Here is a 20461-nt window from a genome sequence, read left to right on the forward strand (position 1 = left end):
CGTAGGAGCTGAAAGGGATCTTACTTTCCTTAGATATAACAGGAAGTCAGCAATCTGGGTTACAGTGGTACTGGTTGAGGAAACTGCATTGGTCTTGTACCAGCTACGGAAGACTTCCCCTAGAGACTGATAGATTCTGAGAGTGGATGTTCTCCTTGCTTTGGCAATCGCTCTGGCTGCCTCCTTCGAAAAGCCTCTAGCTCTTGAGAGTCTTTCGAAAGTCTGAAGGCAGTCAGACGAAGAGCGTGGAGGTTCGGGTGTACCTTCTTTACGTGAGGTAGACGTAGAAGGTTCACTCCTAGAGGAAGAGTCCTGGGAATGTCGACCAGCCATTGCAGTACCTCTAAGAACCATTCTCTCGCGGGCCAGAGCGGAGCCAACCAACGTCAGCCGTGTCCCTTTGCGAGAGGAGAACTTCTGAAGTACCCTGTTGACAATCTTGAACGGCGGGAATGCATACAGGTCGAGATGGAACCAATCCAGCAGAAAAGCATCCACGTGAACTGCTGCTGGGTCTGGAATCGGAGAACAATACAATAGGAGTCTCTAGGTTATCGAGGTAGCGAACAGATCTATGGTTGGCTGACCCCACAGGGCCCAAAGTCTGCTGCAAACATTCTTGTGAAGGGTCCACTCTGTGGGGATGACCTGACCCTTCCGGCTGAGGTAATCTGCCATGACATTCATACCGCCCTGAATGAACCTCATTACCAGCGTGAGCTTTCGATCTTTAGACCAGATGAGGAGGTCCCTTGCGATCTAGAACAACTTCACGAAAGAGTCCCTCCCTGCTTGAAGGTGTAAGCCAGGGCTGTGGTGTTGTCAGAGTCCACCTCCACCACTTTGTTAAGCTGGAGGGACTTGAAGTTTATCAAGGCCAGAAGAACCGCCAACAACTCCTGCAATTGATGTGAAGTGTCCTTTGCTCCTGATTCCATAATTATTGTCATTTGTTATTTCTCAAGTTGAGGAGAAAGTGGCAGATGCATGCGTTGAGGTGGCTGACTCATAGCATGAGGTTGCTGCCTCAAGAGTTGCGCTTGCTGTAAGGGTTGCGGATGCGCAGTAGCAGGTTCCTGAGGAACGAGTTAAGGTTCCTGAGGTGTGAGCTGCGAGAGTTGAGATAGCGGCTGCGCAGAACGCAGTTCTTGTCTCGCGAGTTGAGGTTCCTGAGGAGCTAGCCTAAGCTGTAGCGAGTGCTGAGGTGGCTGCCTCATTGATGGAAGAGGTTGTCGTACCTCAAGAGATTGTTGCCTCGCTGGTGGAACCGCAAGCGGAAGCGGAGGAAGTAAGGCATAAGACTCCTGCTCCCATTGCTGAGGTTGCCTTAAGGAAGGTTAAGGTTGCTGCACAACGCTGGTAACTGGCAACTCGGAACGCGGTAAGGTAGCCTGAGGAACCTCAACTTCGTACGCCTGGCAGACTGGACTGCGGTGAGGCGGAGCTCTCGCAGGAGGAGGCGGAGGTTGCTGCACACCGCTGGTAACTGGCAACTCAGAACGCGGTAAGGTAGCCTGAGGAACCTCAACTTCGTACGCCTGGCAGACTGGACTGCGGAGAGGCGGAGCGTTCGCAGGAGGAGGTGTAACCTTCTCAGCCTGAAACTCACGCATAAGACCCCAAGCTGCGACTGCATGGACTGCAGCAAAGTCGTCTTGGGATCAACAGACGATAAGGTCTGTTGTGGCATCGCCTTACCTCTCTTAGGAGGTGTGCAGTCACCTGAGACTGAGGAGAGTCAGAGCTAACCCAATGACTGCATCCGGGTTGTTGAACTCTAACTTCGTACGTCTGGCATAGGTCTGGACTTTACGTTTAAGAGGTCTTGAGACCTGAGACCAGCGTTTTCTCCCCGAAATTTCTTCTGCAGACGAGCAAAACAAGGGCTCAATCGTCTGCGGGTGGGAGTGACGGTCTCTTAAGACACGCCCGCAACCACCGAGGATACTTCTGTGCGCCGATCAAGGCCTGCCGAACCCTTGTGCCCTTCGACATTGCTTCTCCCCTGGGCTTGGGAGCTTGCAAGAGGTCCCGGACTGGGAGGACGACTGGCACGCACAAAAGTACCCTCACGCACAACACTGACACACTTTGCGCTAATCACTTATCACTTTTGATTTTCTGTTTGCACTTATTTCACTGAACTCGAAACTTTAAGTGGTTTGTACCTGAAACACGCAATTCTATCCTTTCTCAAAAGTTAGTAATTGCGAAAACAGAATTACAATGTAACAGAAAAATCTAATGAAAGATAAATAATTCAGTGGCTGGAAAGAGACTAAACACTAGATCAAATAAACTACGTTTAAAATCTCTCACCGCATAAAGCTTGAGAACAAGAAAAACTCTAGAAACGTTTACCTTCTTCCCCTAAAGAGACTAGGGAGAAGAGCAAAAACGATAACAACGTTACTCGCTTGAACGAAACGTTTATCCTCCTCTTTCTCCCTCCGTCTCTATCTCTCTCTCTCTCTCTCTCTCTCTTGACTTAGAACCTGAGAGAAGAGCCCAATCATATATATCGTTAACACATATTATTGTTAAAGGAAAAATTTCCCAAAATGAAAAGTTCCTTTGTAGAATTAAAACCATTAAGTTAAGAAAGAATGAACAAAACGCTAGACACGGTTACTCTTACTGCAACGTGACACCGTGAAAATTCTCTCTCTATCGTAACGATAGAGCGCAAGTTGAACGTTCTGAAACGTCAACAACTGCAGAGACAAAACAAAACGTTAGTTCAACTTTGAAAACAGTACGAGACTATCAAAGAAATTCTTTCAAAAACATTAAAATAGCATAATATGTTAACAGGTAAAACCGAAATGACGGGCTCAATGTTAATTAACTTCGGTACAAGAAAAGACCGCCTACCATTAGGAAAGGTCGAATATATAAAAATTAATTTTAATAATTTTATAATAAAAGGAAGTTAATCGAAGAGGCCTATAAAAGGCGGAGAGATATAAAATAAGAAAGAGAGTCTATACTCTCTTAGACACCAACACTTCCGTCTAAGGGAAGGGTCGGCCATTTAAAGGTGAAAGAGAGTTCATACTCTCTTCGTCACCATAATTAAATTAATTCCAAAAGCTAACTAAGCTAATATAGAAGTTTCTAGTATAGCGAATAGCTGCAAATTTTAGAGAAATACTTCACCAAACCGTGAACAATACTCCAAAATCATAAGCGTATCCAAGAACGTCTTGCCGGAAGCACGACAGAGGAAAAAGTGAGGTGGCGTCAACAACAAGTACTGTAGTACCTGGCCGCAGATGGCGCTTGTGAGTACACCCCCTTCTAGTATAGTGATAGCTGGCGTATCCCTCCCGTAGAATTCTGTCGGGCAACGGAGTTGACAGCTACATGATTATCGGGTAAGTTTAATATTGAAAAATTTAAATTCAAATTACAAGTAAAAACTCAAGTGTACAAACCGATTTCCTTTCAAGGGGAATACTATTTAAAGCGAGAACCAAGCCATATTTCTCAACTCTCATTGAGATCCTATGAACGATTTGTTTTAAATGAGGTGAAAATCAGAGCAAGGAAGAGTTTAACTTCTTGGACGGCTGATTGGATCATCTAACTTCAACCAAACAAGCCAAATAAATTTCCTTTGTGGATACAACCTAACCTAATCACTATCAGATAGGCTTAAGTTGATTGCTGTAAACTCAATAGCAAAATTTCTCCTTAATAGCAATTTAAAGTCTCCTAGCTAGTTAGCAGAAGGAAGCAGGTATACTGTACGTTCCCCTAGGTAACAGCCTCATCTGTGATTCTCCTTGTTGATAACCTCCAATACTCATAGTTTCTCATCGGCCTAAAGAACAATTAACCAATTCAATTTTTTAGTAACTAAAGCATAATAAATAGTTTCCCCATCATAGTGTATTTTGACTATTTTTGTTTTTATAAACAAGATTTTAGCTTTGTCCGCTCGCATTCATTACATAGATGTTTCTTCTATTTTGTATTTGGAAAGGATTTATTCAAAGCTACATTTACCTTCTTTTTCCACGGGTAGCATTATAACAGTTACTCTGCAAAACCTTTCATATCTAACAGACAGCTATATCATACCTTTCCTAACTGGGTTCAGGAAATACAGAATAACTCTGCCCAAACTTTGATACAATTGTACCAACTTCTGCTTTCACTTCCCACATCTATTTAGGATTTGGTGCCACTATGTCCTTCATTTTTCAACTTATAGTCTGTAATAAAGGCCAAAAACTTGCCTGCATCATTAGTCATCATCAGAAAAATTAAAAACAAATTATCACATAAAGAGAAATAATGCACATACCTCAAAGACCATGTTTGCACTCTCACTCAGCATGTTATCGTCCGGAGAGTCAACAGGAGTTTGTTTTGTGAATTTGCTGTCGAACTGGCTAACATCATCCTCACCACTCTGATAAAAGTATTTCAATTTAAATTACTAATCTTCAGTCTTTCTTTTAATTAAACACTTTGAACAAAATAATTTACTGGAGTCAATGTTTATATATAAGACCACTATAACAAACAAACAAAAAATAACTTGGTACTGTACTATATATTAAACAATTATTGCCAGCAGCCCAAGAGACTTTAATTCCAATTACACTGTATCAAATTTAAATATAATCTAACTTGATTTTACTGGGATTTTAAAAAAGCAAACTGAAAGATTACCAAAACCGGTTTGAAGGGTGGATCTAATTTCCGATGCAAGACATCATCCCAGTTGATGTGTTTGAAGAAAAGATGCCTTTTGATGGGTTCTCCGTCATCTGGTCCACTACCTAAGCGTTGACTGACTTGTCTCTGAAACAAGAAATTGAAAAAAATTAAAATCAAATGAACTCTTTCAATAAAATTCAAGTTAAATATGTGTCTTTTCTCCAATTATGTGGTTTATAAATATCTATATGAAATATGTAAACAATAGGAAAAGTGAAAAAAAAGGAAAAGAACAGGAAAAATATAAAGTGTACTATCATAGACAATACAATATTATATTGCTACATGTATATAAGATGGAAGTCAAGGAAATACAAAAAGAATATAGAACTGGACTTTGGACCAGGTAGTGGGTCAAGTTATTGCTGTGGAGGGCTTGACCCTCCCTACCAGATGCCTCAACAAAACCTGGTCTTCCTTTTACAAAAAATATCTAATGATTAAGAGAAAAAAGTCAAAGCGGGGACAGTAGGAGAGGTGCATGAACCTACACATAAATCTTCTCTCCTATATCACTGTGGCCACTTTTAAAACCCAAAAGGATAATACCAAACCCTTTAGGGTCTTGAAAGGTATTAGGTTTGAATTATGAATTTTAGGCCAGACAGCAGGTGGAACAGGTGAAAATACTCCGCAACGTAATAAATATGTGAATTACTAAAAACTTTAATATACTCTAAAAACCACATTCACTCATAACAATCAAGACGCAAAGATATAAGCTGTTTGTACTAGAAGCTTGATCACACTTAACGTGATACCTACTTGTAAAAACTACACAAGACAAATGGGAAAACATTTTAAAAAACCATATCTGCTACAACTACAACACCTCATCAGAAATACGTATGTAAGTCCAAAATGAAAATTACAAGATAAAAAAGAAAAGATGGAAAGACCATCAACATAAAGGAGTCATCGTCCAAAAGATTGTGTCATGTTCAGGTAACTAATTAAAAACTGGGATTATCATAACTCACATTTTCAAATGACTGGAAAATAGGTAAAATCAAGACCTCATACTTACTTTTAATAGCTTTCGGATAAGGTCTCTTGCATCTGGTGTCAAATAAGGAGGCAAGTTGAGCTTTCCTTTCAAAATTTTTTCTATAGTTTTCTTCCTATTCTCTGCAGTAAAAGGAGGCTGAAAAAAGAAGTAAACATGCATAATTTACTTTTGCATTCAAACATGTCAAAATAATTTATTTGTAAATAAAAAAAAAATGAATACTATTGACTCCTCAATTAAAATATTATTTGATACAAAACAAAGGTTAAATACATATTACCGAGTCAAGTTATTTCTTCACTTATTCTTGAATACTGTATGTGTCAAGTTATTTCGCTATCTTTACAATCACCATCAAGATTTTATTGCTAAACATTTTGTAAATTCAAATTAAAATCTTTTAAGCATGATTATCTATAAATGCACATCATCATTGCACATAGTATTCACCTGAATGATGACGAGTAAAATACAGTAAAACGCGACTTTTCACATACAGTATAAATAGACAAAATAAGAAAACTTCAATTCTGAGTAACAACTAAATTCTAAAGACAGCTAGTACTCACAGCTCCTGTTAACATGTCATACATAAGTGCCCCTAAGGACCACCAATCTACAGCTTTGGCATGCCCCGTCCGTGTCAAAATCTCTGGAGCCATGTACTCTATAGTGCCACAGAATGTGTGCGTTACAGAGTCATCCTGAAAAATATTGGATATATTATAGAAAAATAATATAAAATATACAAGAGCACCTTGAGTAAAAATTATAGTAAAATATATGAATCCCAAACAAAGTCTAAGCCTGTAAAGTAAAAGGAAAAAAAAAAAACAAGGAAAAATTGATCTACATACATCCTATAACACCTTTACATCAAATACTGAAAATACAAATTTGAACAACCTACCAAGAATCTTTTTTATATAAATACATAGCATTAACAAAAACCATTTAAAAATAATGTTTATCTATTTGATGAAGTCTTCATGGAAAAAATATAAATATTTCATGAATCCCAAACAAAAAATATAAATGCTAAAGTTAACACTAAAGTATTTGCTGTCTCAAATAAAACATCAAAATTCAATGTACCAATTTCTTCATGAAATGCTAAAGATAAAAACCGTTTCAAAATAGGACACAAGGAATTAGGCAACGAAAAATCACAAACCTGAATTTTCTCTTTACAAAGACCAAAATCTGTCAATTTCACATGCCCTACATGATCCAAAAGGATATTTTCAGGCTTCAAATCCCTGTAGATGATGCCTTCCATGTGGAGATGCTCTAAGGCAAGGATAATTTCAGATAAATAAAAGCTGTAAAGAGAAGAGAAGACAAATTATCAATAAATCTGGTAAAAATAATGTTGAAAATAAATTTATTCCTAACACTGAGAAGAAAATTATTCCTACAGAAAATGCACCCAAAAAAGTAACGACAACAAAGGCATATAGATTTTGTCTTTGAAAATATTCTTATGAATATAAATAAGTTTTGTAAATAATTATTAAAGGAATAGAAATCTACTAGTACAATGAGTCAAACTTAACTCAGTACAGCTATGGTTTGAATAAGTTTAGGAGATAAAATATGTATATTATATCTTCTTGAAAAAAAAAAACCTTAAAAATTAAAACTTATGATAAATAAGATATCAAAATTTAATCTTTTAAACCTGTGTTTCTTAAAATCAGAAAAATACTCAATCAAATAAAACGTCAGATAAAGTTTCCTGACCAAAATGTACATCTTTATTTGTTTTAAAAATGGTATATTCTCTACAGAAGTTGGATAGTTAAAATAATGTCACACTTATAGCACTTGGGGACTGCCTCGTGAGGTGGGTGCATTAAAAAGCCATGAGTAAATTTTGTATGAACAATATGCATCTTGCTAAAATTACTTCCATCCGCTTATCTTTGTCGTAATATTTTTAAACATCTGATACTATGCAGTTCTTTCTCATCAGTAAAATTATACAATGTAATGCTAGGTCAGAAATACAGTCAACTCTCGTTATCCATGATTAGTTTATGTAAAAATGGAGGATATGAAACTAATTATTCCCAAACAAATGTATGATAAGTCTGTCTAATATGGAACCCCAAGTCCTCCCTTTTTACATATTTCAAGTAAATGAACAGTATTTTACCTGAAATAAATAACTGTATAACTATGCATTATTATATTTAATAACTCCGAGTTTAAAAATGAAATTAACATCACCATATCATGAATTGGGATGCTCAACTGATTAATCCATGTCGGTGAAAAAAATAACCATGAAATTTGACAGCTGATATACGGTAATACCTCTAGATACAAAATTAATTAGTTCCGGAGTGGCTTTCGTATCGTGATTTTTTCGTATGTTGAGGGCAGTTTTACATGTATATCGCCTAATTTGTTCTAAACACTACAAAAACGGCGCATCAAATTTTACAATAAAGCTATAACCACAATGAAATACAGCAAAATCCATTTGAATCATTCAATATACCTAACCTATCTGTTAATACCTGTCAATGAAATAGCTATTAGAATATAATGCAATAATAAATAGAAACTAATACAATACATACAGTACTGTGCAGTACAATACTGTACATAATGTATACAAAACACGGTACGTACTGCGTTTTATTAAAGTTACCACTACTGGAGAGAGGTACATTTTCTATCATGTAAAACCAAGGCATTTTCTTAATCTTGCGCATATTTTCAACCGTAGCCAATTTATTGTTTAGTAATACAATTAATATTCATTGGTGATACGTCAATAAATAACTCACCTGCTGTTTTTATAAACACGTATTTTTAAGCAATGTTATTGTAATACAAGCAAGATATAGGGGTCCTTTGACTGGCCAGAGAGTACATTAGATCCTTCTTTCCGGTTACAGTCCATTTTCCCTTTGCCTACACATACACCGAATAGTCTGGCCTATTCTTTACAGATTCTCATCTGTCATACATCTGACAACAGTGAGATTACCAAACAATTCTTCTTCAGCCAAGGGGTTACCTACTGTACTGTAATAGTTCAGGGGTCACTTTCCTCTTGGTGATAGTAGAAGAGACTCTTAGCTATGGTAAGCAGCTCTTCTAGGAGAAGGACACTCCAAAATCAAACTATTGATCTCTAGTCTTGGGTAGTGGCATAGCCTCTGTACCATGGTCTTCCACTGTCTTGGGTTAAAAGTTCTCTTGCTTGAGAGTACACTCAAGCACACTATTCTAACGAATTTATCTTCCTCTTGTTTTGTTAAAGTTTTAATAGTTTATTTTACTTTTCCTTGTTCTTTTCCTCACTGGGCTATTTTCCCTGTTAGAGCCCCTGAGCTTATAGCATTATGCTTTTCCAACTAGGGTTATAGCTTAGCAAGTAATAATAATAATAATAATAATAATAATATGTATGTGTAATTTATTTGTAGAATTAATAAACTTTTATTGTTCAGTATATAGTTTTTTAACTGTTATTCATTTTCGAAATGAAAAAAAAAATATATCGCTAATGTTTTGATATGCATAGTAGCATTATGCGTATATACATACTGTACATAGACACATAACAGGACTGCTCATGTGTTTTTTAATTTAAAAATGTACTTATTGATATAAAATTAATTGTAAATGAATAATGTTATTTTTATTACTAAAATAAATTTTTGAATATACTTACCCGATGATCATGTAGCTGTCAACTCTGTTGCCCGACAGAAATCTACGGTCGGGATACGCCAGCGATCGCTATACAGGTGGGGGTGTACACAACAGCGCCATCTGTGGTCAGGTACTCCAGTACTTCTTGTCAACAAGACCTCAATTTTCTCCTCGGTCCACTGGTTCTCTATGGGGAGGAAGGGCGGGTCATTTAAATCATGATCATCGGGTAAGTATATTCAAAAATTTATTTTAGTAATAAAAATAACATTTTTCAATATTAAACTTACCCGATGATCATGTAGCTGATTCACACCCAGGGAGGTGGGTGGAGACCAGTATACATGTTAACAAAGAAGCTAAGTATCCCGTATTTCATTTTTATTAGTTATTCAAAATAACAATAAAAAATAAATAAGTACCTGGTAAGGAAGTCGACTTGAACCATTACTCTGCCTTTAATAAGTACGTCTTCCTTACTGAGCGTAGCGGTCCTCTTAGGATGCTGAACGACTCTTAGGTGGCTAAAGTATAAAGGGCTGCAACCCATACTAAAGGACCTCATCACAACCTCTAACCTCGGCGCTTCTCAAGAAAGAATTGACCACCCGCCAAATCAACAAGGATGCGGAAGGCTTCTTAGCCGACCGTACAACCCATAAAAAGTATTCAAGAGAAAGGTTAAAAAGGTTATGGAATTATGGGAATGTAGTGGGTGAGCCCTCACCTACTACTGCACTCGTTGCTACGAATGGTCCCAGGGTGTAGCAGTTCTCGTAAAGAGACTGGACATCTTTGAGATAGAATGATGCGAACACTGACTTGCTTCTCCAATAGGTTGCATCCATAACACTCTGCAGAGAACGGTTCTGTTTGAAGGCCACTGAAGTAGCCACAGCTTTCACTTCATGTGTCCTTACCTTCAGCAAAGCAAGGTCTTCTTCCTTCAGATGAGAATGTGCTTCCCTAATCAGAAGCCTGATGTAGTAAGAAACTGAGTTCTTAGACATTGGAAGAGAAGGCTTCTTGATAGCACACCATAAGGCTTCTGATTGTCCTCGTAAAGGTTTTGACCTTTTTAGATAGTACCTAAGAGCTCTAACTGGGCAAAGTACTCTCTCCAGTTCGTTCCCCCCCAAGTTGGACAGGCTTGGGATCTCGAACGACTTAGGCCAAGGACGTGAAGGAAGCTCGTTTTAGCAAAAAACCGAGCTGCAAGGAACATGTAGCCGTTTCAGATGTGAAAACTATGTTCCTGCTGAAGGCGTGGATCTCACTTACTCTTTTAGCTGTTGCCAAGCACACGAGGAAAAGAGTTTTTAATGTGAGGTCCTTAAAAGAGGCTGATTGGAGAGGTTCAAATCTTGATGACATAAGGAACCTTAGGACCACGTCTAGATTCCAGCCTGGAGTGGACAACTGACGTTCCTTTGAGGTCTCAAAAGACCTAAGGAGGTCCTGTAGATCTTTGTTGGTGAAAAGATCCAAGCCTCTGTGGCGGAAAACCGCTGCCAACATACTTCTGTAACCCTTGATCGTAGGAGCTGAAAGGGATCTTACGTTCCTTAGATGTAACAGGAAGTCAGCAATCTGGGTTACAGTGGTACTGGTTGAGGAAACTGCATTGGCCTTGTACCAGCTTCGGAAGACTTCCCATTTAGACTGATAGACTCTGAGAGTGGATGTCCTCCTTGCTCTGGCAATCGCTCTGGCTGTCTCCTTCGAAAAGCCTCTAGCTCTTGAGAGTCTTTCGATAGTCTGAAGGCAGTCAGACGAAGAGCGTGGAGGTTTGGGTGTACCTTCTTTACGTGAGGTTGACGTAGAAGGTCCACTCCTAGAGGAAGAGTCCTGGGAATGTCGACCAGCCATTGCAGTACCTCTATGAACCATTCTCTCGCGGGCCAGAGGGGAGCAACCAACGTCAGCCGTGTCCCTTTGCGAGAGGCGAACTTCTGAAGTACCCTGTTGACAATCTTGAACGGCGGGAATGCATACAGGTCGAGATGGGACCAATCCAGCAGAAAAGCATCCACGTGAACTGCTGCTGGGTCTGGAATCGGAGAACAATACAACGGGAGCCTCTAGGTTATCGAGGTAGCGAACAGATCTATGGTTGGCTGACCTCACAGGGCCCAAAGTCTGCTGCAAACATTCTTGTGAAGGGTCCACTCTGTGGGGATGACCTGACCCTTCCGGCTGAGGCGATCTGCCATGACATTCATATCGCCCTGAATGAACCTCGTTACCAGCGTGAGCTTTCGATCTTTTGACCAGATGAGGAGGTCCCTTGCGATCTAGAACAACTTCCTCGAATGAGTCCCTCCCTGCTTGGAGAAGTAAGCCAAGGCTGTGGTGTTGTCGGAGTCCACCTCCACCACCTTGTTAAGCTGGAGGGACTTGAAGTTTATCAAGGCCAGATGAACCGCCAACAGCTCCTTGCAATTGATGTGAAGTGTCCTTTGCTCCTGATTCCATGTTCCCGAGCATTCCTGTCCGTCCAAAGTCGCACCCCAGCCCGTGTCTGATGCGTCCCAGAAGAGACGGCGGTCGGGTTTCTGAACAGCCAAAGGTAGACCTTCCTTGAGAAGAAAGCTGTTCTTTCACCACGTTAGAGTAGACCTCATCTCTTCGGAAACAGGAACTAAGACCGTCTCTAGCGTCATGTCCTTTATCCAGTGAGCAGCTAGATGATACTGAAGGGGGCGGAGGTGGAGTCTCCCTAACTCGATGAACAGGGCCAGCGATGAAAGTGTCCCTGTTAGACTCATCCACTACCTGACTGAGCATCGGTTCCTTCTCAGCATGCTCTGGATGCATTCTAGGGCTTGGTAGATCCTTGGGGCCGACGGAAAAGCTCAAAAAGCTTGACTCTGAAGCTCCATACCCAGGTAGACAATGGTCTGGGATGGGACGAGCTGGGACTCCTCTAAATTGACCAGGAGGCCCAGTTCCTTGGTCAGATCCATAGTCCATCTGAGATTCTCCAGACAGCGACGATTTGTGGGAGCTCTTAAAAGCCAGTCGTCTGACGGAGCCGGACACAAGATCATGGTACTGCTGCACAGTCTGTGAACTGTCAACCATGGGGAAGCGAGGAAGTACAGCGACAACCCGAAACTGTCTAGACTGTCTGGGTAGTACAGACAACTCCTTATCGGGTTGCTGAGGTTGCCGCACTGCGTCACAACAAGTCACCTCTGCTGGTTGTTGAACGTCTTCCCAGTGACACACTGACTCCGTAAACAAAAATCCTCTAACAAGGACTAAGCTTGGACTGCATGTCTTGCAACAAAGCTCAAGGTCTATGGGAGCAGGTGTGGCAACAGACGGGGTTAGCGACTGAAGCGGAACCATTACCCTCCCTGGAAGCATGTTATGCTTAAATAAAAGTCCATAGGAGGCTAAGCAGCTTAAGGCTCCTCTCCAAATGACAGAGTCCTCAAGGGAATATCAGAAGGAGGGAGAATAGCACTTTCTCATCTACAGGAACCATATCCGAGAAAAGCTAAGTTCTCTCAGTGAGGGTTTCACTGGTGCAAAAGCAGCAGACCAGAAGGCAACGTTATGAAACTGCTTGACAGTCTTGTGAATTGGCAACAACCAAAGATGTGTGATTGAGGAGCATGCGGTAAGGTATGCAGAGCATGCTGTACGGTATGCAGAGCATGCTGTAAGGTATGCAGAGCATGCTGTATGTAGAGCATGCTGTAAGGTATGCAGAGCATGTTGCATGGCATGCGGCTTATGCTGCATGGGATGAGGCTCATGCTGCATGGGATGAGGCTCATGCTGCATGGTATGAGGCTCATGCTGCATGGGATGAGGCTCATGCTGCATGGGATGAGGCTCATGCCGCATGGGTTGAGGAGGATGCCGCATAGCATGAGGCTCCTGCCTCATGGGTTGAGGAGGTTGCCGCATAGCATGAGGCTACTGCCTCATGGGTTGAGGAGGATGCCGCATAGCATGAGGCTCCTGCCTCATGGGTTGAGGAGGATGCCGCATAGCATGAGGCTCCTGCCTCATGGGTTGAGGAGGTTGCCGCATAGCATGAGGCTCCTGCCTCATGGGTTGAGGAGGATGCCGCATAGCATGAGGCTCCTCATAGCATGAGGCTCCTGCCTCATGGTTGAGGAGGATGCCGCATAGCATGAGGCTCCTGCCTCATGGGTTGAGGAGGTTGCCGCATAGCATGAGGCTCCTGCCTCATGGGTTGAGGAGGATGCCGCATAGCATGAGGCTCCTCATAGCATGAGGCTCCTGCCTCATGGTTGAGGAGGATGCCGCATAGCATGAGGCTCCTGCCTCATGGGTTGAGGAGGATGCCGCATAGCATGAGGCTCCTGCCTCATGGGTTGAGGAGGATGCCGCATAGCATGAGGCTCCTCATAGCATGAGGCTCCTGCCTCATGGGTTGAGGAGGATGCCGCATAGCATGAGGCTCCCGCCTCATGGGTTGAGGAGGTTGCCGCATAGCATGAGGCTCCTGCCTCATGGGTTGAGGAGGATGCCGCATAGCATGAGGCTCCTGCCTCATGGGTTGAGGAGGTTGCCGCATAGTGCTGGAACCCGGCAACTCCCGATGCGGCAGCTCACGCATGAAAGCAGGAGGCGCAGCAAGAACATGCGTCTGGCAGGGTGGACTGCGCCTCGGAGGTGGAGCTCTCACAGGTGGAGGGTGGGAGCAGGCAGCCGCAGTATCTGCTGAGCGCACAACCTCGGCGGGTTGTAGGTTAACAGGCTGCATTGTCAACCTTCCAGCATGATACTCCTGTATGAAGGAGCAAGCTGAGACTGTATAGTCTGCAGCATGGACCACTAGGGTCTATGAAAGACAACAACAAACGGAGTACTGTCCATTGAGACTGAGGGTCTAAAACAGCTGGTGCGGCAACAGACGGAGTTACTGCCTGTTGCGGTACCACCTTGCCTCTCTGGGAGGTGTGCAGTTGTCGTACTGCAGCAAGTCCGAACTGACCCAGTGGCTACACCTAGGCCGTTGGACTTGCGCGGAAGGGACCGACTTGCACTTAAAAGCTGCAAGATTTGGTCCATGGTTTCTGCGAGAAACCTCTTCCGCAGACGAGGAATAAATGGGCTCTCTCGTCTTTGTGTGGGTGGGGTGATCATGTCGGCTACGTGAGTGGATACACCCGAAACCACGGAGGGAAACGTCTGTTCGTCGATCAAGGCCTGATGAACCCATAAGTCCTTCGACATTACTTCTCCCCTGGGCTTGGGAGCTTGTAAGAGGTCCCAGACTAGGCGAACAACTGGCACGAACAGACGAACCCTCGAACGCAACACTGTAACACTTTGCGCTTATCACTTTATCACTTTTGATTTTCTGTTTGCACTTATTTCACTGAACTCGAAACTTTAAGTGGTTAGTACCTGAAACACGCAATCCTATCCTTCATTAAAAGTTAGTAATTGCGAAAACAGTATTACAATGTAACAGAAAAACATAATGAAAGATAAAGAATTCAGTGGCTGGAAAAGAGACTAAACACTAGATCAAATAAACTACGTTTAAAATCTTTCACCGCATAAAGCCTGGGAACAAGAATAAAACTCTAGAAACGTTTTACCTTCTTCCCCTAAAGAGACTAGGGAGAAGAGCAAAAAACGATAACAACGTTACCCGCTTGAACGAAACGTTTATCCTCCTCTCTCTCCCTCCGTCTCTATCTCTCTCTCTCTCTCTCTTGACTTAGAACCTGAGAGATGAGCCCAATTATATATATCGTTAAAACATATTATTGTTAAAGGAAAAAAACAAAGATTTCCCAAATAAAAAGTTCCTTTATTAGAATTAAAACCATTTAAGCTAAGAAAGAATGAACAAAACGCTAGAATCGGTTTACTCTTACTGCAACGTGAAACCGTGAATACTCTCTCTCTATCGTAACGATAGAGCGCAAGTTGAACGTTCTGAACGTCAACAACTGCGGAGACAAAACAAAACGTTAGTTCAACTTTGAAAACAGTACGAGACTATCAAAGAAATTCTTTCAAAAACATTAAAATTAAAATAGCATAAAATCTTAACAGGCAAAAACGATATGACGGGCTCAATGTTAATTAACTTCGGTTCCAAGAAAAGACCGCCTACTATTAGGAAAGGTCGCATATAAACAAACCTAAAAATTAATTTTTATAAGTTTATAATAAAAGGAAGTTAATCGAAGAGGCCTATAAAAGGCGGAGAGATATAAAAATAAATCTATAACTTTGTTAAGCAAAATTAAGAAAGAGAGTCTATACTCTCTTCGACACCAACACTTCCGTCTAAGGGAAGGGTCGGCCATTTAAAAGTGAAAGAGAGTTCATACTCTCTTCGTCACCAAAATTAAATCAAATTAATTCCAAAAACTTGCTAAGCTAATGATAAAGCTTCCTGAATAGCGAAGGCTAAACTCTAGAGCAAATACATCACCAAATCGTGAACAATAACTCCAGAATCAACAGCGTATCCAAGTAGGTCTAGCCGGTGGCACGACAGAGGAAAAATTGAGGTCTTGTTGACAAGAAGTACTGGAGTACCTGACCACAGATGGCGCTGTTGTGTACACCCCCACCTGTATAGCGATCGCTGGCGTATCCCGACCGTAGATTTCTGTCGGGCAACAGAGTTGACAGCTACATGATCATCGGGTAAGTTTAATATTGAAAAATCATGACGTTAAAAGGAAATAATGTTACAATTTGTTATTCATTTACCGAAATGAATGAAAAATATATTGCTAATGTGTTTGATATGCATAGTAGCATTGTGCATTTGTACATACAATACATTTTGTTCATTGTGTTTTTTAATTTAAAAATGTTCTTATTGATAAAAATGAATTGTACACATATAATCATGAAATTAAAACGAAAAATTTGCTACGATCTGTTATTTATTTACTGAAATGAAAGGAAAATACTGCATCGCTAATGTGTTTGATATGCGAATTAGAATTGTGCGTTTGTACATACAACACAGTGTTGGTCACTGTCTTTTTTTTTTTTAAATTGTACTTGACATAAAATTAATTGAAAATAAATAATCATGGAAAAAATATTACAAGCTGTTATTTATTTTCTGAAATGAAAGGAAAATATAACGCTAATGTTTTGATATGCGTAGTGCCATTGTGTGTACATACATACTGAACATACACACGATACAGTAGTTCATATTCTTCTTTAACTTAAAAATATAGTTAATGATATAAAATAGGAGAGCAGGATCTTCGTATCATGAATTTTTCATACACAGAAACTTTCGTATCGAGGGGTATTACAGTACATACATATAGGCAAATGGGAGAAAGTGAAGGTTTGAGTGCATGGATGGAATGAGGAAAGCCCTAGGTGACAGGAGGATAGATGTGAGAGGCAAAAGAGCGTGCTAGAAATAGGAATGAATGGCGAGCGATTGTGACACAGATCCGATAGGCCCTGTTACTACCTCGGGTCATCTTAGTGACCACTGTGGTAGCAGTAGGTGAGTCAGCAAATGAAGCTTCCTTTGTGGTGCATAACAGGAGAGGGTGGGCTGTGGCACCCTAGCAGTGACAGCCAAACTCGGATGAGTCCATCATCAGGCAGGGAGGGATGGTGAGAGGAAAATCTTCCCTTTTTTTTATGCCGGCTACCTCCCAAAATAAGGGGAAGTGCCGTGGTAGATAGATAGAATATATAAAGTGTGTTTATGACTCATAAAAATGTGAAACTTAAAACTCCAAAAACATACACAATGAATTGACCAACTAACTAATTTACACAATATTTCAAACCAAAAGAATGCTGTTGAATAGTAAGCAAAAAATAGACCATTGTATTTTACTTTTTAAGTACAAAAAAAAATAAAGAACAAAAACATCCACTTACCAAGCAGTATCTTCCATAAAGATGCCTTCTCTTTCCAAGTGCATGAAGAGCTCACCACCCGACAAATACTCCAAGATAAGGTACAGCTTTCCACCAGTTTGGAATGCATAAACAAGGTCTACGATGAAAGGATGCTGCCAAAACAACAGTGGATAAATATAGATACAGTAAATAAAATAAGAAGAAAAAATTAATTATTATAGAAACAATTCTCAAGCAAATTTATATAAATATAAAAAAACTGATACACATTATCTACATAACTGTAATGCCTTTTTTAAACAAAATAACTATTGCTGTAGATTCCTTTAAGGTTTTTGAACCATTACCTTTAAAGTTTATTCCAAATAAAATAGAATCATATTGAAATATTTTTAAAATGTTATGGAAAAAAAAAATCTTATAGTGCACCAATGATAAAACTTGCTTCAAAAAAAAAAAAAATACACAATAATCAAACTGTAATGAACAAGACTGATATTGAAAAAGCTCAATTTATCACTGCACGATATAGAATAGTACCTGTACATTAAAAACATACCTTAACTGCCTCAAGAATATTTCTTTCAGCTTTGGTATGTGCTGTATCCTTCTGATTGCGAACTATCGTTGCCTTTTTTAAAACCTTCATGGCATATATTTTACCTCGCTTGCCTCCAGTCATTTTTCTGACCTAGAAAAATCATTCAAATATGGAAATAAATCATTCTATCAACTTGGAGTTCCTAATAAACTTCAGCACCTGAAATTTGCAAAGAAGGAAGATCTGATAATCTCTGAATTGTAAAGTTTGTTTTTAATTCTAAAAGCTGCAATTTAAGTTCACTTTTGTAAAGACTGTCCCATTTTAAAATTAAAATTCCCAACATAAATTATTCTAAACCTTAGGAGTTTCCTATACAGCATAGTCCTCATCATTATAAGCCATATTAAACGTCATAAAAATTCTACTCTATATTATTTTTATTTGCTAAATGATAGAATATGATTGTAACTATTTTTGGTCAATGAAAAGGAAAATTTTCATTTACTCAAGGTTAAAAAAAAATACATACAACACTACAAAAAGCATAATAAACTCACATCATTATCTGCTTTAAGCAGCTAAACTTTTCAGAAAACGATAAAACCATACCTCTACAACTTATACACATCGTTTTATGAAATAATTTCCCAAGAGATTACAAATAAATACAGTATTCATAAACTTTCCACCTATTATACACAAACTCGCAAGACTTGTATATTACTTCCATAGTACCACTAATTCATGTCAGTAGTAAGTAACAAGATATAAGGTACTTTTGTTTGCCATACCTGAAATACTTTTCCATATCCACCTTTGCCCAGTACTTTCAAGAGCTGAAAATCTGAGGGGCGTGCTTTCTCTGCACCAGGATTAACAGTGCTATCTGACAGCTGCAAGGTCTCAATACCCTCTGCTCTGTAAAGCAAAAATATAATGAGTAGGAGAAACACACACATACCCATCATTAACTCTACAATCACTTTTCTTGATTCTACATTCAAAGTAATTAACATTAACTTTTGCATAAACTGATAATTCCATACACTGTAATTTATTAACATTTCAATGCTGGAAGTTTTACAATTTTTAGCCTAAGGAAAAGTTTCCACAACCCTCTACATTGATTATTCAAATGATGCTCTAGTAACATCCTAAAAAATTGGAATTTTCATAAAATTCCTTTTTTTCTAAACTCACCTGATGTTCATATTGCTTCTTACCTAGAATCTCTGCTTAAACATTTAACCAAAAATTCTAAACCTTTTTTATACTTTCCCATTTTTTCCCTTCAATAAAATCCATGCCCTTTAATAAAAGAATGGAATATTCTAGCAGGATGTGATAAGAAGACCAGAACTGGCATGCCAATCTCTCTTTGTCCTTTCAGTTTCTCTATCGACAAGGTTAAGTTCACACGTTCTCCAGATTGTTTACCTATTAATTCTAATCAAGATGTATTCTCCTCGATTAGCTAGCAATTATTATGTGGATGGTTCAAGGGAATTGTTTCTGTGAGATCACGATCTGCATTCTCTGTGTACTGTGCCGAGAGCAATGCTGTTGGTTTAAACATGCCTCATGGTATCTATCATAAAATGTTATTTTCATTAGTAAAATAAATTTTTGAATATACTTACCCGATAATCATGTAGCTGTCAACTCTGTTGCCGACAGAAATCTACGGTCGGGATACGCCAGCGATCGCTATACAGGTGGGGGTGAACACCACAGCGCCATCTGTGGTCAGGTACTCTAGTACTTCTTGTCAACACCACCTCAATTTTTTCCTCGGTCCACTGGTTCTCTATGGGGAGGAAGGGTGGGTCAATTAAATCATGATTATCGGGTAAGTATATTCAAAAATTTATTTTACTAATGAAAATAACATTTTTCAATATTAATCTTACCCGATAATCATGTAGCTGATTCACACCCAGGGTGGTGGGTGGAGACCAGCATACATGTTAACACAGAAGCTAAGTATCCCGTATTTTATTTTATTAGTTATTCAAAAATAACAAAATAAATAAGTACCTGGTAAGGAAGACGACTTGAACCGTTACTCTGCCTTTATTAAGTACGTCTTTCTTACTGAGCGTAGCGGTCCTCTTAGGATGCTGAACGACTCTTAGGTGCTGAAGTATAAAGGGCTGCAACCCATACTAAAGGACCTCATCACAACCTTTAACCTCGGCGCTTCTCAAGAAAGAATTGACCACCCGCCAAATCAACAAGGATGTGGAAGGCTTCTTAGCCGACCGTACAACCCATAAAAAGTATTCAAGAGAAAGGTTAAAAAGGTTATGGGATTATGGGAATGTAGTGGCTGAGCCCCCGCCTACTACTGCATTCGTTGCTACGAATGGTCCCAGGGTGTAGCAGTTCTCGTAAAGAGACTGGACATCTTTGAGATAGAATGATGCGAACACTGACTTGCTTCTCCAATAGGTTGCATCCATAACACTCTGCAGAGAACGGTTCTGTTTGAGGGCCACTGAAGTAGCCACAGCTCTCACTTCATGTGTCCTTACCTTCAGCAAAGCAAGGTCTTCTTCCTTCAGATGAGAATGTGCTTCCCTAATCAGGAGCCTGAATAGGTAAGAAACTGAGTTCTTAGACCTTGGAAGAGAAGGCTTCTTGAT

At 39.9% G+C, this 20461-nt stretch overlaps 1 protein-coding gene across 2 annotated transcripts in view; it reads right to left on the minus strand.

The window, feature by feature from the left end:
* S6k (Ribosomal protein S6 kinase) overlaps positions 1-20461 on the minus strand; it is a 142629-nt gene that overhangs the window by 34946 nt on the left and 87222 nt on the right. For both annotated transcript variants that reach the window (XM_068359148.1, XM_068359149.1), the window contains exons 3-10: positions 18608-18734; positions 17832-17963; positions 17291-17424; positions 6915-7062; positions 6310-6444; positions 5759-5875; positions 4684-4815; positions 4313-4420 (exon numbers count right to left, since the gene is read on the minus strand). In XM_068359148.1, the coding sequence (XP_068215249.1) occupies positions 4313-4420; positions 4684-4815; positions 5759-5875; positions 6310-6444; positions 6915-7062; positions 17291-17424; positions 17832-17963; positions 18608-18734 (1033 nt within the window). The remainder of the gene's footprint in view (positions 1-4312; positions 4421-4683; positions 4816-5758; positions 5876-6309; positions 6445-6914; positions 7063-17290; positions 17425-17831; positions 17964-18607; positions 18735-20461) is intronic.

The sequence above is a fragment of the Palaemon carinicauda genome, chromosome 35 (assembly GCF_036898095.1).
Source record: "Palaemon carinicauda isolate YSFRI2023 chromosome 35, ASM3689809v2, whole genome shotgun sequence".
NCBI lineage: Eukaryota > Metazoa > Arthropoda > Malacostraca > Decapoda > Palaemonidae > Palaemon > Palaemon carinicauda.